The sequence below is a fragment of the Centroberyx gerrardi genome, chromosome 7, assembly GCF_048128805.1.
Source record: "Centroberyx gerrardi isolate f3 chromosome 7, fCenGer3.hap1.cur.20231027, whole genome shotgun sequence".
In the NCBI taxonomy this organism is placed as follows: Eukaryota; Metazoa; Chordata; class Actinopteri; order Beryciformes; family Berycidae; genus Centroberyx; species Centroberyx gerrardi.
In genome coordinates, this window is record NC_136003.1 from 33,333,559 (window position 1) to 33,343,558 (window position 10,000).

General features: G+C 46.6%; 2 protein-coding genes across 2 annotated transcripts in view; one reads left to right on the plus strand and one right to left on the minus strand.

Annotated features, from left to right (window-relative positions):
- col1a1a (collagen, type I, alpha 1a) overlaps positions 1-2,399 on the minus strand; it is a 26,887-nt gene extending 24,488 nt beyond the window's left edge. Inside the window, exon 1 of the mRNA XM_078284954.1 lies at positions 2,235-2,399. Within this exon, the coding sequence (XP_078141080.1) occupies positions 2,235-2,316 (82 nt within the window). The 5' untranslated portion in view covers positions 2,317-2,399. The remainder of the gene's footprint in view (positions 1-2,234) is intronic.
- Positions 1-10,000, plus strand: part of LOC139910014 (protein NLRC3-like) — a 305,613-nt gene that overhangs the window by 59,197 nt on the left and 236,416 nt on the right. The gene's annotated exons all lie outside the window — the stretch shown is intronic.

Here is a 10,000-nt window from a genome sequence, read left to right on the forward strand (position 1 = left end):
CTATCTGAAGCCATACACTCCTTTGTCTCACCCCCACCTCTCCCTCTCTCTCTCTCTCTCTCTCTCTCTCTCTCTCTCTCTCTCCCATGATTTCCATAGACAAACTGACTAACTAAATAATAATAATTATAATAAGTTAACAAATACGTTATTATTGTAATGAAATTATAAAATATTATATTAAAAAAAAAATAATAATAATAAATATTACTACTACTAATAATAGTAATAAACTCATTCAGACGCAGCAGTGACGTCACACCAGGTGTGTGACGGTGTGCCGGAGGATTTGGAAACGGGTTCAGTTCGGTTCCTGACCCGCAGAATCGGACCAGAAAGAGGCCAGGCCGGGCCGTGAAGCTCGGGACGTCGGAGCTTCGGCCCGGACCGGATCGGACAGAATAATCCTGGTCCCGCGCGGACCGAGAGCCTCCGGCTGGTTTCGTTTTTTTTCCTTCGGTTCTCACATCAGCGGACCGGTTCTCAGACCGGAACAAAACCTCTACGGACTCTATGATCCGGCCCGAACACAATCAGGGGGATTTCACAGCGAAAACCGGGACAAACCGGGCCGAACCGGGTCGGATCGGGACAAACCGGGCCGAATCGGACGAACCGGGACCGTTAGGACTTGTAAATCTCCCAGCATGCCACAGCGCTGAGCTCAGAGGGGAAACGAAGCCTCTCAAACCACTTCAGCAGAACTGGAAAGTGTCGGCTTGGCAGAGAGCGATGGAAAGTCTGCATGTGTTTTCAATTAGAGAGAGAGAGGGAGGGAGAGAGAGAGAGAAGAAGAAGAAGAGGAGGGGTGGGGTGGGGGGGGGGGGGGGGGGGGGGGGTTGAACAGCCTCCAGGTGGCGCTGTGAGACCTGGAGCCACATCTGCTGCTCTGCCAGATGTGGAGACAGACAGAAAGAGAGAGAGAGAGAGAGAGAGACTCAGACAGACAGAGAGAGAGAGAGAGAGAGAGAGAGAGAGAGAGAGAGAGAGAGAGAGACACAGGCAGACAGCTGAGTCCATTCCAGACAAAGAAAGCATCTGGAAAAAAAATTCCAGCTTCTTGGTTCTTGTTTCTCAAACTAAGTGGCTTATTTTCATCTTTACAGGAAAACCATAGTCCTTTGTTCCTGTGTACTCAGTGTGTACTCAGTGTGTACTCAGTGTGTACTCAGTGTGTACTCAGTGTGTACTCAGTGTGTACTCAGTGTGTACTCTGAAGTATCTGTGTGCGGTCTAAAACTGTGTAAAGCTGTTGTAGGACGGTGAGCAGCTGCTGATGTGATGAAGCCTGCAGGTCAGATGTTTCCAGCAGACAAGACTACGCCTGCTCTCCTCCTCCTCCTCCTCCTCCTCCTACTCCCTCTCTTTTCCCTCCCTCCCCCCCTCCCTCCCTCCCTCCCTCACCTGGCCAACTCAACATTTGGCCTCGGGTGGTGAATTGCTGCCACATCAGTCTTCCTGCTCCCTCCATCTGCTGAGAGTCTTTTACCCTCCTGTCCTCTGTCCCAGCTGCACACTTTAACACCTTTTCTGTCCAAAATATAGAATTTAAAACTCTTTTCTTTTCCGTCTAGCGGCTCTAGGCTGCAGTAAGTCTCCGCTTCATGATGTGCATCAGAGTAAGAAGTGTGACAGAGAGGATCTGGGCTTTTTAAGCAGAGAGAAGCGTAAACTCTTCTTCTTCTCTGAAAACAGTCGGCTGGAGTCTAAAGTCTGAAGTGACTGAAGTCTGTCTGTCCTGCTGCCTGGAGGACAGACCTGCAAACCTGCAGAGACTCGCTCTGCATGCATGGGAGGGGGGGGGGGGGAGGGAGAGAGAGAGAGAGAGAGAGAGAGGGAGAGGGAGAGAGAGAGAGAGAGAGAGAGAGAGAGGGAGAGAGAGAGAGAGAGAGAGAGGGGGGGGGGGGAGTGGGCTGAAGATGCCCAATGCATTACGCACATACAAGCTGCAGAAGCACAAGTTTGAATCTATCTATCTTGTTAATCATTAAGTCTACCATGGAGAGAAAAGCCTATAATAAAGCGTATGAATCTTCTTATTTCTAGTTTCCTTCCATCCTTCTCCTCTCTCCTCTCTCCTCTCTCCTCTCTCTAGACCTCAGCAGCCAGCCGTCCACACCGGCAGGAGAGAAGATCCAAAAAAAAAAAAACAGGGTTTGAAGAAGAAGAAGAAGAAGCAGCAGCAGAAGAAGAAGAAGAAGAAGAAGAAGAAGAAGAGGCTCCAGTAGACTTACGGTCGTCCTCGCCCTGCGCTCTAACCAGGAGCGCCGCTGCGCTCAGCAGCAGCGCCAGCCGCAAATCCACAAAGCTGAACATGTCTAGATGCTAGACATGTAGACTCTTTGAGGCAAGAGAGGAAAAAAGTTGTTGTTTTTCTCTTTCCGCTACACTCCAATCATACAGGGGTGGTGGGTCGGTCCGTCTGCACGCTGCTCCTGACCCCACAGAAACTCCCTACTGCCTACACTCTCTTCTCACCAGGGCTTTTATATGGCAGCCGGGCGGCGGGGAGGCGCCGGCCGCCGGGCGACACCCGCTCACGTTTAGGGAGGACAAGAATGGAAAAAAAAAAAAAAAAAAAAAAAGAAAAGAAAAGAGGGAGAGAAGGAGGAGGAAAAAAAAAAAAAAAAAGAGACACACAGCAGGTCCCTCCTTCCATAACTGCAGGGCTGGAGTTTGGATCAGAGGGGTTTTTTTTTTTTTTTTTGGGAAACCAGGAGGAAACCCGATCCTGAAGAGCCAAGGGTCGGAGGGAGGGAAGGAGGGAGGATCGGCTTCTCCTCCTTCTCCTCCTCCGCTGCCACGGCTTCCCATCCACACTTTATTCCTGTTTCAGTTTCTGCTGCTTTCACCTCAGACTTCAGCCTGTTTGTTGGTTTGGGGTTTAGATTTTAGTCTTTAAACAGGTTGGAGCTTTAGTTCAGGTTCAGTTTTCAGACTTTTGATTGATTTTAGTCTTTAAACTTGTTGTAGTTTTAGCAGTTTTCGTCTTCCAGCTGTTCAAATTGTTCTACAGTTTTAGCCTTCAGCCCTGTTTGTTAGTCTGAGTTTAGTTTCAGTCTTTAAAATGTTGAAATCTCACTGCAGGTTTCATTTCAGTCCCTTCATTCAGGAGTACCGGCCTCAGGTTCATCAGGACTCAAAGTGAATTCACTGAACGCTCTGAGAGCCTCCCGCTCTGAACCAAAACTAAACCTGAAAACACACAAGCGCCGTTATTTTACTGTAGTTCATTTTACAAAGCAGGCAAGACACCGTCGGCTTTAGTTTCAGTTTTAGTTTAACGACATTTCTCCTGGTCGCAGTGGAAAGACGGACGATACTTTCATACAGTTCATGAGGATTCATATATTTGATTCTGTTTGTGTTTGTTCACACAGATTGTCAGCTTCTCTTCTGCTGTATCAAAATCTACATGTAGGAGTCAAGCAGAACAGCGTTAATTTATGGGTTATTTTTCTCCTTTAAAGACCCGATCCTCATGTGCCTGACATGGTTTCATGCTCCTCCCTGTGATCCATGAGTTCAGATCCTAAAAACATTTCTGTCGGTCTGTCAGAAACTCTCCAGATAGACAGGAGGGGAACTTCGTCTGGTTTTACCTCAACAACAAAACACTGAAAACCTGCTTTTATCCACTAAATATTCAGGAACAAGTAGAGCAGCGGACTGGATATTATTGTTTGGTGATAAATTATTAATCAGAGTTCACCAAACAGCTTTAAAACTACAAGATCAGATCGGACTCGTTTATGTTTAGATCAGGAACTTTACGATTCGCTGTCTAGACGCACGTAAAGGAAAAACTCTCCTAAAACTCTGTAACTCTTAAAATCAGCTGTTGGTGATGCTCCTTCCATCTCTGTCTCCATCCAGTAGTTTGTAGTGTTTTTCTTCTCGGTGGATAACCGGCCAATCGTAGACGAGGTGACGTCACCTCCAGATGTTTCCAGCAGCTACAGTGGAGTTTGATATGAGAAAATGTTTCAGGATGTAAAACATCAGCGGTTAACGTCAGGTTTTGGTGTCAGTCCCTCAGAATCAAAGAGCGAGGGCTTCTTTCTAGAGCCGCCATTTTGCACCGAGAGACGTTCAACAATCATACAGGGAGAAATCCATCGTAGAAGAGGAGAGAGACCAGTTTCTCCACCACAGGAGCAGGAGAGAGACCAGAATGCACTGCAGGAGCAGGAGAGAGACCAGAATGCACTGCAGCAGAGAGACAGGATGGGGTTTGGGTGGAGGATGAGAAACGTCCCAGTGTTCACGAGCTAGTTGGCTAGCTAGCGATGCCCACCTTTGACTGGAAGCATCAAGTTCAGGCTCCTTCTCTGGGGGTTGGTGAAAGGCATTCTGGGAAATGTAGGAAACCACTCTCTTCTCTTCTCTATCTTCTCTTCTCTTCTCTTCTCTTCTTCTCTTCTCTTCTCATCTTCTCTTCTCTTTTCTTTTCTTTTCTTCTCTTCTCTTCTCATCTTCTCTTCTCTTCTCTTCTCTTCACTTCTCATCTCTTCTCATCTCTTGTCTTCTCTTTTCTTCTTCTCATCTTCTCTTCTCATCTCTTCTCTTCTCTTGTTTTCTCTTCTCTTCTCTCTTATCTTCCCTTCTCTTCTCTTCTCTTCTCATCTTCTCTTCTCTTCTCTTCTCTTCTTCTCATCTTCTCTTCTCATCTCATCTCTTCTCATCTCATCTCTTCTCTTCTCATCTTCTCTTCTCTTTTCTTCTCTTCTCATCTTCTCTTCTCTTTTCTTCTCTTCTCTTCTCTTTTCTTCTCTTCTCTTCTCATCTTCTCTTTTCTTCTCTTCTCTTCTCTTCTCATCTCTTCCCTTCTCATCTTCTCTTTTCTTCTCATTTTCTCTTCTCTTCTTCTCTTTTCTTCTCTTCTCTTTTCTTCTCTTCTCATCTCTTCTCTTCTCATCTTCTCTTTTCTTCTCTTCTCTTTTCTTCTCATCTTCTCTTCTCTTCTCTTCTCATCTTCTCTTTTCTTCTCTTCTCTTTTCTTCTCTTCTCATCTTCTCTTCTCTTCTCATCTCTTCTCTTCTCATCTTCTCTTTTCTTCTCATCTTCTCTTCTCTTCTCATCTTCTCTTTTCTTCTCTTCTCTTCTCTTTTCTTCTCTTCTCATCTTCTCTTTTCTTCTCTTCTCTTCTCTTCTCTTCTCATCTCTTCTCATCTTCTCTTTTCTTCTCTTCTCTTTTCTTCTCATCTTCTCTTCTCTTCTCATCTTCTCTTTTCTTCTCTTCTCTTTTCTTCTCTTCTCATCTCTTCTCTTCTCATCTTCTCTTTTCTTCTCTTCTCTTCTCTTTTCTTCTCGTCTCATCTTCTCTTCTCTTTTCTTCTCTTCTCATCTTCTCTTCTCTTCTCTTCTTTTTTCTTCTCTTCTCATCTCTTCTCTTCTCATCTTCTCTTCTCTTTTCTTCTCTTCTCATCTTCTCTTCTTCTCTCTTCTTCTCTTCTCTTCTCATCTTCTCCTCATCTCTTCTCTTCTCTTCTCATCTTCTCTTCTCTTTTCTTCTCTTCTCATCTTCTCTTCTCTTTTCTTCTCTTCTCTTCTCATCTCTTCTCTTCTCTTCTCATCTTCTCTTCTCATCTTCTCTTCTCTTTTCTTCTCTTCTCATCTTCTCTTCTCTTTTCTTCTCTTCTCATCTCATCTCTTCTCTTCTCATCTCTTCTCATCTCTTCTCTTCTCTTAAAGTGAGGGATGTAACAGCAGCAGCTGCTCTGTTGGGCAGCAGTGACTGAAGCTGAGCTGAGTCGTCACCACAGTGAAGTTTATATTCCAGCATTGCTAACAGGCACGAACCAGAATCTAAACCCGATTCAGGTGCAAGAAGTCACAGAAACCTTATGGGTGGATGAAGTCAGAGTCCCGGTCGCTGTCAGTGGAGCAGAGCTGGTGTTACATCACAGTGACATCACAGATTCAAGGGTCAGCTTCTAGCTTTAGGGAAGACACTGACTGAGCTGAGCCGGGACACAGGAGGACATGTGGACTCTGGACATGTGGAGTCTGGACATGTGGACTCTGGACATGTGGACTCTGGACATGTGGAGTCTGGACATGTGGAGGACATGTGGACTCTGGACATGTGGACTCTGGACATGTAGACTCTGGACATGTGGACTCTGGACATGTGGAGTCTGGACATGTGGAGTCTGGACATGTGGAGGACATGTGGACTCTGGACATGTGGACTCTGGACATGTGGACTCTGGACATGTAGACTCTGGACATGTGGACTCTGGACATGTAGACTCTGGACATGTGGACTCTGGACATGTGGACTCTGGACATGTGGAGGACATGTGGACTCTGGACATGTGGAGTCTGGACATGTGGAGGACATGTGGACTCTGGACATGTGGACTCTGGACATGTAGACTCTGGACATGTGGAGTCTGGACATGTGGAGGACATGTGGACTCTGGACATGTGGACTCTGGACATGTGGAGGACATGTGGACTCTGGACATGTGGACTCTGGACATGTGGAGTCTGGACATGTGGACTCTGGACATGTGGACTCTGGACATGTGGAGTCTGGACATGTGGAGTCTGGACATGTGGAGGACATGTGGACTCTGGACATGTGGACTCTGGACATGTAGACTCTGGACATGTGGACTCTGGACATGTGGAGTCTGGACATGTGGAGTCTGGACATGTGGAGGACATGTGGACTCTGGACATGTGGACTCTGGACATGTAGACTCTGGACATGTGGACTCTGGACATGTGGAGGACATGTGGACTCTGGACATGTGGAGTCTGGACATGTGGAGTCTGGACATGTGGAGGACATGTGGACTCTGGACATGTGGACTCTGGACATGTGGAGGACATGTGGACTCTGGACATGTGGACTCTGGACATGTAGACTCTGGACATGTGGACTCTGGACATGTAGACTCTGGACATGTGGACTCTGGACATGTGGACTCTGGACATGTAGACTCTGGACATGTGGACTCTGGACATGTGGACTCTGGACATGTAGACTCTGGACATGTGGACTCTGGACATGTGGAGTCTGGACATGTAGACTCTGGACATGTAGACTCTGGACATGTGGACTCTGGACATGTGGACTCTGGACATGTAGACTCTGGACATGTGGACTCTGGACATGTGGACTCTGGACATGTGGACTCTGGACATGTAGACTCTGGACATGTGGACTCTGGACATGTAGACTCTGGACATGTAGACTCTGGACATGTGGACTCTGGACATGTGGACTCTGGACATGTGGACTCTGGACATGTGGAGTCTGGACATGTAGACTCTGGACATGTGGACTCTGGACATGTAGACTCTGGACATGTAGACTCTGGACATGTGGACTCTGGACATGTAGACTCTGGACATGTGGACTCTGGACATGGGAGACATTCCCCTTTAAGTTGGACCTTGTATCTCCGTTGGAACAGTTGGTGCGGCCGTTAAAATTTTAGTAACGTGAACTGTGAACTGCAGTTTAGCTGCTCAGTCAACAAGAAAACACATGGAGACAGACAGGCAGACAGACAGGCAGACAGACAGACAGAGAGACAGACAGACAGACAGGCAGACAGACAGACAGACAGACAGGCAGACAGACAGGCAGACAGAGAGACAGAGAGACAGACAGACAGACAGACAGGCAGACAGACAGACAGAGAGACAGAGAGACAGACAGAGAGAGAGACAGAGAGACAGACAGACAGACAGACAGACAGACAGACAGACAGACAGACAGGCAGACAGACAGACAGACAGACAGACAGGCAGACAGACAGACAGACAGGCAGACAGACAGACAGGCAGACAGACAGACAGACAGGCAGACAGACAGACAGGTAGTAAAGCGCTCCTCTGTCTGATGGCAGAACCAGATGTTGAGTGGCTGCAGTCTGGTCTGTTTTGAAATACCTGCACAATTGTGGGTTTGCAGACATTATGATTGTTATTGGCACTAAATAATAAAAGCCTTTATTTTTGCGACGGCATTTTTCCCTCCAGTCCAAATAAACGTTTATATCGCAGAATCTTTTGTTTCCTCCCCCAAAACCCTGAGAGCAGCGCCGGCCGGGCTGCAGGTGAACTGTAATTATACTGAGAGTAGATATTATGAAGGAGAGGAGGAGAGGAGGAGAGGAGAGGAGAGGAGGAGAGGAGAGGAGGAGAGGAGGAGAGGAGAGGAGAGGAGGAGAGAGGAGAGAAGAGGAGAGGAGGAGGAGAGGAGGAGAGGAGAGAGGAGAGGAGAGGAGGAGAGGAGAGGAGGAGAGGAGGAGAGGAGGAGAGGAGGAGAGGAGGAGAGGAGAGGAGAGGAGAGGAGGAGAGGAGGAGAGGAGAGGAGGAGAGGAGAGGAGAGGAGGAGAGGAGGAGAGGAGGAGAGGAGGAGAGGAGAGGATGACAAGGAACAAGGAGAGGAGAGAAGGAAAGGAAGAAAGGAGTAAAGAGGAGTTTCTGGCATCTGTTTCTCTGACGGAGCAGCAGACACGTTGCACAGTCTGAAGCCGGCCAAGCAAGCCTCTAATTCACCCCTCCTCTCTCTCTCTCTCTCTCTCTCTCTCTCTCTCTCTCTCTCTCTCTCTCTCTCTCCCCCCCCCCCACCACACACACACACACACACACACACACACACTGCAGATACCTTCACATTATCCATGTGTCTGCCTGTTCCCTTTTTTTCTCTTTTTTTTTTTTTTTACAGGGAAGAGGATGGAATGCAATCTGTCTTTCAGGGAGAAAGAAAGGAAGAAAAGAAGAAAGGAGGAGGAGGAGGAAACGCCACCTCATCGTTCCCCGGTCCGACCTCCAACACACACACACACACACACACACACACACACACACACACACACACTACAGAAAAAGCATATTCCTATAGTCAGCGGTGGGAAAAGTCCTCCAATCCCTTAACTTAAGTAAAAGCAGCAGTACAGTAAAGGAGAAATATACTGTTGGAGTTTAAACTCTAACAACGCAACGCATATTTTATGAGCTCATCGTATGTTTTGATGTAAAATATTATTCTGCAGAGTAACTAGAGACTCAGCCGGCAGATAGATGCAGAGGAGGAGAAGGAGTGGAAATACTCAGTAAAGAGCCAGAAGCTCAGAACTGTGGATATACAGGGATGTTATTATACTTCATGGTACTTTTTTATCTCCTAAAGTTTCTATAGTGACTTATAGTATCTGTGGTCCGTATAGAACTGTTTATCTACAGTGCTGCTGCAGTGTTTAGGGTATTTCAGTGTGTCTAATATATGAAATGGGCCGTATAGTAAATAACGGTATTTCTATCTCCTGTAGCATCACTATAATATTCCTATAATATTCCTTTTGGTAATCTATAGAGAGACTTTATTGTGTTTTATGGTATTTTCACCTATGGTATGACGATAATATTCCTAATAGGGGTTTACAGTGTGTTTGTGTTCCTCAGTAGTGACTTTATTGTTCTGTTGTTATTTGTTTTTATCTCTTATGACATCACTATAAGGACTTGTGGTTTTGCTGTGATGTTTGCAGTATCCTTCCACACTGCAGCTGCTCATCATCAGAGTGTGAAGAGTCTGCAGCTCGTGAAATAAAGAAAAGGAGCTGGCAGCTCAGCATGGACTGTCACTGCCTCAGTCCAACAGATCAGAGAGTAAATGATGAACCTCAGCTCATATTTGGGGATCTGAAAGGTTTTGGATTACACCTCTTCATTTATTCCTTGATTGTTGAACTAAAGAAAGAAAGAAAGAAGCTTGAGAAGATGCAGCCTAGTAAAATGAACAGAAGAAAGGCCGTTCACCGTATGAACGACAAACAAGCCTCACTTCACTCACTGAAAAGATGCAATATGCAGCATGAAAAAGCGTCAGCGTCGCTCGTCGGCAGTGGAAACAGCCAACACAGCAGACGGCCGCGTGTAAAATTAACCCGTTGGCTGCCAGATTTAACCACGAGCAACACAGACCAGAAAGAGCGGAGGTGAAGTTTGGAGAGCAAAGATTCAGAGAAAA